The sequence below is a fragment of the Aquila chrysaetos genome, chromosome 13 (genome assembly GCF_900496995.4).
Source record: "Aquila chrysaetos chrysaetos chromosome 13, bAquChr1.4, whole genome shotgun sequence".
Taxonomy (NCBI): Eukaryota; Metazoa; Chordata; class Aves; order Accipitriformes; family Accipitridae; genus Aquila; species Aquila chrysaetos.
The window spans coordinates 31,230,620-31,245,589 of NC_044016.1; the positions used below are offsets into that span (position 1 = coordinate 31,230,620).

The following is a 14,970-nucleotide window of genomic DNA, read 5'->3' on the forward strand; positions in this document are numbered from 1 at the left end:
AGTGTCAGTCTCCCATCTGTGTACAGATCAATATATTATTCTGTTTAGTCACCAAACTCACATTTAAGGGCATTCAGGACTAAAACCTTTGGAAAAACTATTGACATTTTGAGATTAGTTTTTGTTTCAATGCATAACATGCAAAGAAAAGACGTAAACCTTATTAGCCTCCTTTGTGAGAAGATGAGATAGCAATACTTGCACCATAAAAATTAGCAGTAACTTGGCAGATACTCACAGGTTTTTTGATTGTTCAGAGGTGGGTCCTCTGTGCCTGACTCAGGACATTGCCTTACCCACCTCGGTATCCTGGAGTTAGGTCTCTTGCCTCATCTCTAAAGGAAATTGCAGCCTCAGCTGCATTTTAATCAAAGCCAGACCTCACTAAGGGGGTCACAGCACGAGTGTCCCCAATGCACATAACGGGCACTGTCTGTCACAGGGGGACAGTACAGCCCTAGAGCAGCTCCGGTGAAAGCAACAGTTTTTTTGAGTTTTTTTTTGAGCTGCACCCTTAAGTGAATAAAAATGCATCTCCCCTCTCTCTGCAATGCCCTCCCTGCAAGGTACTTCACTCCCATCCAAGGGTGCATTTATCCTCTCAGACATTCGCTCAGCACCTTGTCAATGCCTGAGGAGCTGCCAGGAGGGCACGAGGATTGATGAGTTACCCCTATTGCCTAAAATTAGTGCTCTGAGATTGCCTCAAGTAAATGTGTAATTGTCCCTTCTGGCGGGTCAGCCCATGTTTCTCTGAGCTCTGACAACCTCTTGCATCCTGAGGGTCAACACAAGATGCAAACAGCTCCTGCCCAGCAGGCTGTGCAGATGGGCTGGAAGGGGCTTATAAAGCTCCTGGCTCTCGTAGGGCACAGCAGATCGTGTTTAAAATCAATCTCTCTGTTTCAGACACTTTGGACCATCTGGGGCAGAGAGGACTTGGTGCTCTCCCCTGTCCCCATGCATCTCCCCCAGGGTTAGCAGGGCTACGGACAAGTACCTCCTGTGCTGCAGCCCCAGCTGTGGCACCACGTGTGCTCCATGGAGCTGGGTGAGAAGAGGGATGAAAGGAAACCTGGGGGTCCCCAGGGAGATGGAAAGCACAGTGGCGGAGGCACGGTGGCTAACACCATCTCCCCTTTCTGCTCCATGGCCACAGCCCAGCCCCTCTGCAGAGGTAGCACCCTGGGTACCGGCACCCTGGTTTCAGTGCTGTGCTGAGAAATGCATGTTGAAAAACCGAACCAGGAATGAGCCAAGCTTTTGACACGATGCTTGCATTCAGAGCCCAGAGGAGCTCAGCCTGCTTCGCCTATAAAGAGGTCATTGAGGGATGCTCATCTTCTCAGGGCAAGCTGATAGCTAATGTAATATGGTCCGTCACCTAGCAGACGAAAACATAACAAAGCCCTATAGAAATGCTGCTTTTGGAACACTTCATTAGAAATTGTGCAGCCAGACAAAGGAAACAGGAAATTTTTAACAGAGAAGGTAATTAGGAGCTGGGACAGAGTCTCTGACAGACTTGGAAATCCGATCTGTTTTAATACAGCTACTGCTGATGTGTCCTGGGTCCTGTAAGAGGTCTGGGAAGAGCATCACAAGGGTCGTTTCTGCCTTTAAAAGACAGAAATGCACCTTTTCTCACAACACCTCCTGATTTTTACAGATTCACTAGTTCCTACTTCTCTGTGTTTCTCTGCAATACGCTTCAAAGCCCCCCACAACTCAGTGCGGAAGATTAAAAGTAGCTTCAAAAAGCAACACACCCCCTCTTTGATAACCCCGATACGAAACTATTTCACTCCTTTCTTCACGCTGCAGCAGGCGCAGGTCCTTCCCCAGGGGCTGGAGCAGGCTGTCTGCCCCTGTCCCCTCCAAGTCCCACCGTGTCCCCTCCTTTACTGGCTATCTTTGCTATTTACCTTCGGCCTCAGAGCAGCTGTGGTCTCTCCTCTTGCACCTCGGGGAGGCTGCTCTCCCATTGCCGCTCCCCCAGGCAGGCCAGGGATGTTGCTTGCAAGCCTTCCTGGGGCAAAGAGTGCCTGCCTCCATGCTCTGCATGGGCCTGGACAGCCAGGAGATTTTCTCAGCTCTGAGCATGGGGCAGCAGTACCGGGTCAAGCTCTCTGGGAGGTGGGGTACGAAATAAGGTCCATCTTCTTCTTTGGTATTGATTTTTTTCTTTTCTCTGAACGTGCAGTAGGAATTTGAGTTAAATGGAGTGTGGAGTTTAATTTTTGCATACTAAATTTCAAACAAGGCCTTATTACCCCATGGAAATAGGATTAGCCTGCCAAAGCAGCTAACTAAACATTTGGGGGACTTACTCCCAAAGGTGATATTGTACTTTATTACTGGACATCAATATTTTTTGCATCTCTGCTCAGAAAGCATGCCTTGAATCACAGCTGCCAATTGCTAAACAAATTTAACTGATCTTTGCCCATAATCAGGAAACCAGCCCAGGAATACAGAACTAGGATTTGCTAATTCCCATTTAAACTGATACTACAGTTTGCTGTCTCCTGTTTATGCAAGCATGCTAATTAATTTTTGCCCATGTGTGGCTGAGACAGAAGCTTTACAGTTGTAGGATAACATGGCATTGCAGGCCAGAATAAAATCAGAGTCTAATGCCCAGAAGCACAGCAATGATGCACTTAAAAAGAAAAATTAAATAATTTAATTCCTCTAGATGAGCTATTAGTTTTTATAGTCATGACATTACTAGCAGCACGAACTTTGGCCAACATACAGAGCGCAGCTGGGTGAATCGTACAGTCACATGCCAGACGTTAGAACTAGTTTTAGAAATAAACTGGTACACTTTGTGGCGGCTGCAGCTGAAGTTAATGTATACTCAGGGGCAGGGATGGGGCTTTGCCAGTGACTACCTGTCCCCTCACCTGTCCCCTCCTTAGGGCAGAGGGTATACAAGTCCCTTCTGTTCTCTCAATCTCACCTCGCCGCCTGCTGAAATAGCTCAGCTAGGTACCGGTGAGCACTCAGGGATGGTCAGTGAATATTGAGAGTCACATTCCTAAATGGTGAAGATAAACAGAAATTCAGAAAGTTGAGCTGGTTGACCAGTCTCAAAAACTTAGGCATAGAGAAACTGAGTCACAGTTCTATGTGCTACGCCAGATACTTACATATATATACTACAAGCTCAAGACTACAAAACCTCTGGGATTAGCACAACACGGGTTTGGGGAGCTTTGAGCCTCCCAGGAGAGCGGGTTTCTCACTTTTTGAGGTAAAGGGTTCTCTTTTCTCTTTCTGGACAGCCTGAACTCTAAAACGACAGGCAGCCCCAGGGCCAGGCAGTGCCCTGAGCCATATTTTCCCCTGGAAAGTTTCAGCAGTGACACTGAGTTACACTCCTGCTCATGGGTCTGAACACTCAGTGAACTTAATACAGAAAAACTTGTTACGGTAACAAGCATTAACCTACTTCAGGGACCACCGGGACCATCTACACTGGGGAAATGCCAAACCATTTTCCTGATTCATAGTATATATGGTGCAACTGAAGTAACAGAGAGCCACAGACTATAGACAAATTGTGAAAAAGCTAGTGCCACTGAACTTGTTTCAGAGGACTTTTGGCAATGTCCTTCCTCCCTCCTTTCTCTGGAAGCGTTTTCCTCTTACTCCTAGTGACAGGCAGTGAAGCCTGGTGAAAGCTATGTGGTCATTTAGCAGTCTGCCAGGATGATTTTGTCCTGACATTGGCTGTCAGCCCATGCACCTGCTCCCAGCCACGCTGTCCCTCCTCATTACCAAAAATCTATCATTTGGCCCCAACTGCCACACGTGAGGTAGTCTCCTTGTCAGCTGAGGCAATGGCTCTGACAAACCCGCATCGTCACCAGCAAAATGCATCACAACGCTCATGATCAGTGGCAACATGATGACCTTTGAAGATGATTGGGACAAGAAATCCATTATAAAAAACAAGTAGAATGGTAAAATAGGAAGTGATGAGACTAACACTGTAGGCATTAAAAATGACACACACCAAGTACCTAATACGAATTAGCAAGCATGTGAATTTGCAGAGCTAGTCACTGTGATTTCAAAAATTACTGTTTCTGTTTGAAAGAAGCAACATGAAGATAGCAAAAATAAAGCGTGTATCTAGGAGCTTCCTGATACACACTACAATAACAAGTTACTAGTGCAGAGCAGAGAAACCCCATTCTTTTGTACTGGTGCACATCTGGAATAACACTGCTTCCAGTTATAGTAACTTTATTTTGCTTCAGTAGAAAGCAGAATCCAGAAGAATGAATAATAATGGAATACCAATAGGGCAGTAATGTTTTTAGCAACTTATGGTTCATCTCAGTACATTTCTGACTACTATTTACAAAGCAAATGTTAATGTGGAGTTGCAAGATTTAGCATCAGCAAACAGGTTCTGTGTATGATCCTACCTACCCAGAGGACAGCAATGTCCAAGTACGAGTGTGTAAAAGGCCTTCCCCTGCCTTTCTTCCCCTTTTCAGGATACCATCCCATGCAGTCATGGGTGTTAATGCTACCCCACCTGGTTACTGCAAAGCACTTAACTTGAAACTGCTTTGTGGGAAAGTAATAGGTAATCTTCATTTGATCCTGTGCAGGACAGTCTCTTACTGACCAAAACAGAGAGCATGTACATCAGTGTAGCACGTCTTGTACATACACATCATGCCTCCACTGACTTTCCACACCTCCTAGGTAGATACTATCATAGATGCAGAGCTGCACACTGCTGGGAGCTAGAATATTCTGGGGAACTGTTGCTACACACTTGCCCTCTCCTTACACATGTTCACACATGTCTGCTCTTGGCCATTGTCAGAGACAAAATAATGGGCTAGACAAACATTTCATGTAATCCAGAACTGCTGCTCTTATGCAATTACTCTGACATAAATACCTGAGTAGGTAACTTTTGTAGCGCTGGCATTAAAGCTGCAAACCACTCAAGTCTCTGAAGTTACCTTCTCAGAAAATTACTCATTTCAACCTTCAGCAAGTCTTGCGTTCACCCACAGTAGGTGCCATTTGTGAACTTTGGGAAGAAACTCTTAGGGAAGAGGACATGTTCTCAAAGGGACAAATATGGCTGTCACTCAGCTCCAAGATCAAAACTCAAGTGAGTTCTTCCATTTTCTTTCCCCCAACACAACTTAGTGGCCTGCCAGTCCTTTCCCTTGAAGTAATAATAAACCACATTTATTTATATTTAATGACTGAAAGACAAAGAGAAGATGGCAAATGTCAGCTGTAGCGTGGGAATAAAGCTATTAATGGGATATATGCCTGGATCAGTTGAAGACAAGAGAGTGAGGATAGGACCCAGACAATTCTCTTCTCTGTGTAAGTAATTTGCTCACATTTCTAACTCCCTCTTGCTACTTTAGTTTCAGCACCGTTGTTTTATGACCTGTGCTCTCCATTTGGGTTTACATGCACCTGCTTCACAGTTTGCCTCTAGGAAAGATATGCGCTTTAGACTAAGGTTCTTGCACGATAATCTTTCTCCTTCTAACCTGGATTCCAGTTTTAACTACTCTGATCTTGTGTGTTGGCTTCACATGAAGATGTAAAAGCTGTAGAAAATGAAGGCCATTATTTTCATCAGTGGTACTGATAACCTGCAATGACAGTTTTTCAGATTTCCTCAAATATTGGAGTAGTTAGGTTATAAAGACAAGATAAATGTTATGCCACTATTTTTTATTTGCTAAAATCAGTCAGCATCTGAAACAAAACCAAACACACTTTGGAATGCTTTTTTTTATAGGAATAATCAACACAATGCTAAGCTACAATTAATATCAAGGTTAGGTAACACACTCTGGCATTAGTGATCCCTCCTTGAGTTGAGGAAGGCTAACTAAAGGATGCATAATCTTGACAAACGCAGACAGGATTTTTGCACAGTATGTGCACGTACACACACCACTAAAGAAAATACTCCCCACTTCACAGTGCAGGCAGGCAAAAGCCAGACTTTTTATTTAAGTTTAAAATAACAAATACTCACCTACATCACAGTATACTGCTTAGTTTATCGCTTCTGCTTTGAATTCTGTGCTTTCATTTCACGTGTCTACATTTTCCAATTGTGTACACGCTGCAAAATTAACTTTGTATATTGTTTAGCATCTGTGCATATCCTTTAGAGCTTAATGTTACATGAAATTAAAAGTAATCTTGAATTTTAAAGTACTGAAAACAATCAATAAAATTCCACTGAAAAAAACTGTATAAATGTTTCTTGTAGTACAGTACTCTTAATTTTATGTCAGTATCATTTTAATGCCATAGTTTTCAATTATTGACTGTATAAAGAGAAGCCTAGGGAAAAAAAAACATCTAAAATGCCATTCCTATGTCTGTTAAACTCTGGTGACTTATGATATATGTACAGTATATAAATATATTTATGTATATATGTACATATATATTGGTTAACATTCATTATAAATAGAACTGTGTTAACTTAAGCAGTATAAAAATAGCCACTTTCCTGGGAACATGCAAACACAGTATGCTCTCATCTAATCTATAAAACCCAAAACAACCAAAGCCTTTAGCTCTGGTTTTCTATAAATATAAATTTTAATTGAAGACTTTCAGCTGATTTAACCATAAAGTAAGTTTTTCCAGTAAAGATACAAAATCTGTTTGATGCTAGCTATAATTAAGCTCAAACACAGTATATTTTGGGTTATTTACTTTCAAGTATTTTTCCCACGTGCGCTAAATCTAGACACACTGCATTTTTTTCTTTTACAGTAAAATACTATTCAGCTCTAAACACTAAAAGCCAAATTACAGGCAATCTGGCATGCTTGCACTGCAGAGAAAAGGCTCTCCTCTACACTATTCCTATGTGGGAGGCTGTCCTAATATGGCTATTTGTGCTCCAGATCTTTTGTTCATTGCAAAGCATTATCAAGATTCCCATATCATAGATTCTTAAGGCCAGAAGAGAAAGTACTACAACCACTGAAGTCTCATGTCCTGCTCACTGAAATTCACTCCCGAGATCCCTGCATTCAGCACAGTGACTGGTAGCTGGACTAAAACACCTCTCCTGTTACAGCCAAAGAGGTTCCAGCTTCAGAAGTTGAGCGAGATCTTGACTTTTTAGTGACTTTTCCCAAGGGGAAAAAATTTCGGTTCCATCTGAACCAAATGTGACATTTTTCCTTTTTTCTTGCCATATGAAAAACTGAAAAATTGTTTTGCCCTGAAACATTCCCTTCTCCTCCAAAATGCTCTGAGTACTAGTTAGAAAAGCAAAAGAAGACAAAGGGGCTACGTTCAAATTCACTGTTTCTGTTCCTTTGCTCACCTATCAGCTCTGCAGAGAGCACACAGTGGGCTGCACTGTGGAAGAAATAGCGCTGAGTCCTGCTGCTGCTGAACAGATTTTAACCTTCTACTAGGAGAAAGCCATAAGCACATCACAATGCCAGTTGTGGCATTTGCTGAGTCTATTCCATTCCCCATAGCTAAAAATCTACTCCTGCCCATTTCAGAGGGCTGAGGACTGAAATGCAGCCATCTCCCTTCCCTACAACCACATCTCGCTCAGCACTTTGAATTGGTCTTGCTATCTCTCAGAGTTTACAAAAGTATTTCACACAAAGACAAACAGCGTGGAAGACTCAAGGCACACTCTCTTCAGGACAACATTTTTCTTGTGATTAGGGGACCTTTTAAGGAAGTAGGAAATTTGAATGTAAATGGCATGGGCAAAGGAGGGACCACAGCCTTGTTTCTTCATTCCTAGAATTATTATTTGCACCTGCAAGTTACTGGGTAATAGAGGGACAATCTAGATACTCCCCTCTCCAGCAGATCTATAGATATTGCTCTGGAAATGTTTTCCAGATTAAAATATTTGGTGTGTTTAGATTAAATCTGTGACTACACTGCTGACAAAAGTGCACATCCCAAAATTTGCTATGTCACCCAGTTGTAAGATGGGGTGTGCCACTAGATGAGTTGGATGTCAGGGAAGGCCTACTCTCCTAAAGATGTTGGATGAAGTTGCTTGTGCAAGCCTTTCTCTCTGGCGCCTCTGAAAGCCGTACACCTAACTCCTTATCCCTCAAGCAAAATGGCCGTATGTTCCCAGCCACATTGTACATTTTTTCCCTATTGGGAAAAACATTTTTCCCACATTTTTCCCCAGAAGTCTTTTCTGTGTCAGAAGTGATGAATCCTTGTTAAAGTAGCACAACCTTCCAGCTTTTTTATTTTCAGAAAAGAAATATGAGGCGTTCTATTTCTTATGGTAAGTAGCATAAATGCACCAAAACAATGGCATGGATACCCCTGTATTAATTGTTTAGAGAGCTGTCATTGGAAGTTGGGGACTGGGAAGTCACAAAAGGCTCATTGGCCTTCTGATCGTCCTTCATGGAGGCTGCTTGGTCTGAGATGGAAGAGAAAGAGAGCTGGTCGTGTTCCATTATATGCACTTGGTCCTCTTCCTTGTCCTTCTTCACATAAAACAACTTCCTAAACTTTTTGAGCTCATGGAGTTCACAGAAAGTCTCGAGAACCACCAACATTGCGATAAGGCCCAGCAACAGATAACCTGGGTACAAAAAAAAAAAAAAAAAAGAAAAAAAAAAAAGTATTTTAATTATTAACATATTAAGTGGGGCTGGAAGAGTTTTAACCCTGTAACTTTTCCCACCCCCACCATGTCTGAATACTATGTTAATTTTCTTTATGACCCAGTTTCAGAGCTCTGTAACTCACTTTGGACTGTCAAATCCTTTTTTTCCTTTTTCACTCTACAATCAACAAGACCCCATACAATGAAAAAAGTAACACTAGTGGCTTTAATTACTGTAAAATTACTGCTGATACTTTACAAACCTGACAAAGTTGCTATATCTCATGACACCTTGAAGACTATTTGCAAGGTTTTACTAACATACATAAACCATCCAAACTTGGAAGTGTCACTTAAATAGCATTACTGATGACTTTGGTGGTGTACTGACTCTGATTTTTAAAGGTAATAGTCAGCTCTCATAGCCCGAGACTTCTGGAAATAGAGCTTCACATGGTTAACAGGCCACTGTGCTCTTTTTTCTTTTTCTTCTCCAAACATATGCATCTAGAATTTGAGGGAAGGTGTTAAAATGAGCATTTCTTAATCTCAACATTCCATTAGATCCCTGCTACTGATCATTACAATTTAATGAGAATGACTACTTGAATATTTTATCATTTCAATGAGTAAATCAAGCAGAAGCTAAGTGTATAATTATTAGTACAACACGCTCATCCAAAGGCTGAACATTAAATGTGCTGAAAGATCAACACAGATTAATTATTATAATCTACATATGGTCACTGTTCTGTTACCTAAAGGCATAAATATTTCACCTGTAGTTACTGATTATTCACTGGCAATAGCACTCTCCTTTTCCTTCCAGGAGCACAATTAAATCAATATTGCAATACCAGGTACTTACCTAAATCAGCACTACAGCTAAAATTTATGAATTGTTTTTAAGCTTAATCTCATGACATCAAATGGGAGCTATGCATTAACACAAGGAAGAAGTGACAAAGCTATGCCAATTAAAAGCCATCTATAAATCTGCACCGAGAATTTTGTAATTATCTCTGAAACTCAGTCCAGCTGATCACCACTTGATTTAGAACAGGACTTGTGTTCTCCTAAAAAGTCTTGAAAAGCCTGTAGCACTCATTAAGCATTTTCTGATGTAGAACTCCAAAACTTTCCTTGAAGAAAATGTAGGTTCAGCAAGAGAAAACATTTTATACGTCCTGTTTGGTTCCTTGAATTGTTCACATGAAAGGAAAGAGAATAATTTAAAAGTTATGACCTTAAAAACTGTTGAAATTAAATATTCTAAGGTCATAACTTTGCCTAAAAGCTACTTTTTCCTTTTAGTATTTCCTGCAATCTATTTCCTAGGTGTTCTAAAGTTTGAAGAAGAATCATCTGAGCCATAATGTTTTCTTCTGATTTTAAGTTTTCAGAATGGCTAGAATTGTTTTACAAGGTCTTTACTATGCATGACTTTCTCCATTCACTTTATCATTTAGCATGCCCAAATCAACTCTGTAGATCAGCAGGGTAATCATTAAAAGCTACTGCTGCTAAGAGAAACACGATGGGCAGAGGGGGAAATCTCCTGCAATGAGAACAGGCCTGGCAGGAGGACACAATAAAGTGTTCTGTTGGCTAGTTCAAGACCCTGCTTCAAGGAATGAAAATTCAAGGCCCAATCTTTTTTTAGGTAAAACACAAAACCAAATTTATGGACACTTTGCCTACATTAAGATTGCTGGATCATGCACAGGAGCACAGACAAGTGCATACTAGCTAAGAAAAGGACCTGACAGGAAAGGTTTGTTTTGGCCATTCAGATCTTTTAACTGGTGGTGTCTGATGACCCAGGACTGTGCAGACTGAAGCCGTATCAGAAACTGGGATGCTTCAAAACACTGTCACACAAGAATATTGCCCTCAGCATATGTTCATTCAGAATGCCAACACAAAGATAATTTTCTTAGCTCTATTTTGATCAAATCACTGATCACTGTGCCTCTCTTCTGTGTCAAACTTAATTTAACAATTTGAATTTAACATTCATGGTCTTGCTTTGCAGTTACCTCAGTCTGCTTGTCTCTCTTTGACAGCTAGTATGTACCAGTGCCAGCTTCAGCTACCTTCTCTTACAACTGGAGTCAGAAACTTTGCTATTCTGCCTCATTTCCTCGATTTGTCTCTGTTCTCCTGTCATCTCACCTTACAAGATGGCCTTAGGTTAAAAGGATCATCTTCCTGGCTCTTCTTGCGAGCACTGAAATCTTAGCCCAAGATGCTCATAAACATTTTCATAACAGTAATGTGAGCATTTTTTTCTACTATTAATAAGAGAGTAAGCAGCTATGGTTTAGCACAATGGAATTCTGGTTTTAGCGTTTTCCTTCATAATTAAGGAAACTGACCTTATTTAAAGGTTTCCTCTTTGCACAGCTACCTACAATGCCCAGTTTGCTAGCTGGCAGCTCACAAAACAATCACCATCCACAGAATGGGGAGGGAAAGTCTGATTTTTTGGTTTTTTTGGGTTTTTTTTTTTCTTTTTTTTTTATAAAATGCCTTTTATTTAGCTAGTTAGTTTGACACTTACATGTAATTCCGATTTTATACAGCTCTCGGAATTTTTGATTGTAGCCTTCTCCTGGCACATAGTCTCCGAGGCCAATGGTGCTCAGGGAAATGAAACAGAAGTAAAAAGATTCCAAAAAATTCCAGTCATCTTCCAGAACAGAAAATATTGCTGCTGGGATTAAGAAGAAGCACGAGACAGTGATGAAGCCAAGGACGATAGCGTGGATGATTGCAACAACCTGCTTGGAGAAGCCCCAGCGAATGTGGAAATACAGTACAGGCCGCCTGGTGACATATACAATGATGCGCTGTACCACTGCTGTCAGGAAAAGCAGTGTGAACGGGATCCCGATGACTGAGTAGATGATGCAGAAGGCCTTTCCTCCATCAGATAAAGGCACTGTGTGTCCATAACCTGGAACAAAGCAAAGAAGGCATAGGTTAAGCTAAAGCTGGGAGCTCAGGTACCAATTTGACATTGGCTACGTTGTGTGAGGAACAAAAAATGCTTCACTATTGCTAATTCTGAATTCTGCTATTTTTAACAAATGCTGTTCAAAGTTTTAAGCAGGCAAACATAGCTTAAGTACTAGCAATAAGCAAGTAAGAAAAAAAAGAATTATATTTCAAAATTGTGAAGTAATTGTATAAATGCTTATTTTGGAGAAGGAAGTAATGCCTAGTCAGGAGTGGGAAACTATGCCATGAAATTTCTGTTTTATTCTGGGTTTTCCTGCTGACCTTTCTGTTTAGTTTTACAAAGTGATGTAACTTCTTTTACCTACCTTGTCAAGTGGAATAATCTATACTTCAGAAAAACGTTCCTACATCTACTTTGTAGTAAAACACTCCAAGAGCTTTTGTGAAAATCATTTAAATTACATGGAAGTATTATAATCAGCATTCCACACTATATACTTCCATGCTTCCTCAAGGTGTTCAGATGATAATCCAAAGAGATCCAAAAGCAGAACAAACATTTTCACAGCAAGACTCCTGCGATCTAACCACTGTGGCTGTATTTTTGCCTAGTCATTTATACACCAAAAGTATCAATAGTTATCTGTTCAGAGTGCAGGAATGTATCCACTGGTGTACAGGCTGATCGTGGCCAGCAATCTCAATTGCACAAATGCGTGCAATTACACTTGTACCCAGCGCAAGCAGCTATGCTGCCAAAGCACGCTATGCCAGACAGCCTGGTTCTCAATGCAAATCATAGGCACAGAAAAGAACAGTAAATCCAGCATAAACCAGGAATGCTTTCTTCTGCTTGCCAACCAAAAAACTAGTATTTTCTTTTCATTGCAGCAAGGAAGAGGAAATCTCTTGAAATCTAGTTTGGGCAGTCTTTACACTGATATCAAACCAAGCAAGTGCAGACAGGCCCTAGTAATTCTGCAGCCCCACGTCTGCCAGCTCATTCAGGTCATGTTAGTGCTGTACAATGAGGCATTTTCCAGAGCAACTAGCTATCTCGAGGAACCCAGGCAGACCCCAGTGCGTACCAGGTTAAGCTGCTTCTGATCTCTGAACTGGGCTCACTCTGCACTCACCCTGTCTGCCCAGTGCAGGACTGGACCGGGCAGACATTCCCTGAGGAATGGGCTCAGGGCTCCTGGGAACCCCCTGCCTGCCCCCCTGTGAAACCAGCTGCTCTGCAAGCCCCTTCAGGTTTTACGTGAACATGAGAGATTTCCCCTCTACATTAATGAATTTAATAGTAGAAGCATTGCTCTTTTAAGTTTTCCAGCAGAGTAAGAACAGGAAATGTTCTTTTTATTTAAGATGCAGAGACACTTCCAGAAAATGAAAGACAGGCAAAACATCTTATCATTACAACGTACAAAGTTTCAGAGAAGAAACGCATGAGGTGTGGTTTCTCAGTGTTAGCTAACCCGACAGGAAACTTCAGTTGTATTTGAATTTTAATGACATTATGAATAATTCACCCAAGCTCAGTCTTTCAAGCCCCAGAAAATCGTATTAATTAATGGCTTTTTTTTCTTGCTCACCTTCTGTTTGCTTTAGCCACTTTGAGATAAGAGAACCGGAATGGCTCAGAGCATGCCAGACACAGCTGAATCAGATTTATGAAGTTGCAGAGAAGGTTTCTCACCTTGTATTCTACTCCGTCCATAATAATGCTGGACATTTGACTGGCATTTCTGACTACCACTGAGCTGATATTTTCTTGGGGCTGTCTATCCAAACCCCAGGATCTTGCTCCTCAGAGGTATCTGGGGATCCACCAGTGCAGATCCCATCACTTCATATGTGAAACTGTGACTTAACATTTTATCCGCACTCATTTTCAAGTGCCATTTTATTGCCCAGTTGCCCTGCAGCTCTTCCATCATCCTTTACTGCCTCAAATAATTTTTTGTCTTTACCATAAAAACTTTGTTACCTCCCTCTTCCAGGTCATTTACGAATACGTTGAACAGCACAAGCCCCAACACAGGCCTCCAAGGAACAATCCTTGTAACATCCCCCTACTTCAAGAACTAACCATTTTCTCCTACTCTGTTTTCTATCTTTCCTTATCTCACATTCATATGAGGACCAGCCCCCACTGCTTAGTTTTCCTAAAAGCATTTTGTTAGAGGCAATCAACTCCAAGTTTGGAAGAGAAGAAAGATGTGTGTTTCGAGTAGATCCTAGGGGATCTAAAACTGACCCCATGTGACAAACACAAAAAAAGACAACTGCGATGCTCCATCACATCAAGGTGTCTTCAGTAAAGCAGAACTAGAGGTGTGTTATTCGAGTAAGACGCAGATCAGACCTCATCTGGACTAATCTACGTCATTCTGTATATCCACGCTTAAAGAATGAATTCACACTGGAAGAAGAGCAGAGAAAGGTTACTGAAACCATCAGGGGAATAGAGACTATTTTATGAGAGGAAGATAAAAGTGGTTGGCTTCCTCAGTACAGCTGAATGGAGGCTGAAAAGTGATATACTAGCTCCCTGTTAATGCATCAGCATGCAAGTACTACCAAGGGAAAAAGAAATGCTTTAGATGAAGAATAATATTGCCACACAAACAAATAGCTTCGATGTAGCATGAATAAATTTAGTCTAGAAATTAGAAAAAGGTTTTTAAGCTTCAGAGAAAGAGTTTTGGAGCAGCCATCCACTTTCAGTACCAGGGAGAGAACTCAGCTATGTTTAAAATGGAGCCTGATGAAGCTTGGTACCTTTATGGATGGTGGAATATCAAGAGGCCATACATGACAAGCAGAAATTGAACTTGCAGACCTAGAAAGTCCCTTGCAAGCTCCACGTTCCTAAATTTAATATATGTTTGCACTATACAATTAATCCAAGCTTTCATTAATTTGAACCCAAACAACTGTATCATGCATACAAAAAAATCTCACACATTTCTAGGTTCATTATGCACAGAGCAGGTTGATGGTGATTTAATTCCAGCCCCTGCACTGACCCAGGCAGCAAATCAGCTCACTTCTTGGTGAGGAGGGGTTCTGGTACCTCTCCAATACTCCTCTCATAATTCCTTCTGAAGGACAGACATTATACTTCCAGGTGCTACACAGCATGCACCCAGACTCAGAGGAAAGTGTAGAATGAGAAAGACAGGAAAGTTTGCAACAAGGTTATATTAAACTGGGTGCTGAGACTAGCCTGCCTGATTAACCCTTACAGAAATTTTCCCAATTCACAGAATTAGCTGAGATGTTGGAAGCAGGTGCTACCTTCGAAGGTCTGCTCTGCTGTTCTGGTGAGGTTGTCACATCACTTAAGGGATAGCCGAGGGGAT

General features: G+C 41.4%; 1 protein-coding gene across 1 annotated transcript in view; it reads right to left on the bottom strand.

Moving 5' to 3' along the window:
• Positions 1 to 5,981: 5,981 nt before the first annotated feature.
• The window catches only part of KCNK1 (potassium two pore domain channel subfamily K member 1), a 36,166-nt gene continuing 27,177 nt past the window's right edge, over positions 5,982 to 14,970 (bottom strand). Inside the window, exons 2-3 of the mRNA XM_030035605.2 lie at positions 11,202 to 11,597; positions 5,982 to 8,614 (exon numbers count right to left, since the gene is read on the bottom strand). Coding sequence (XP_029891465.1) covers positions 8,355 to 8,614; positions 11,202 to 11,597 — 656 coding nt within the window. The 3' untranslated portion in view covers positions 5,982 to 8,354. The remainder of the gene's footprint in view (positions 8,615 to 11,201; positions 11,598 to 14,970) is intronic.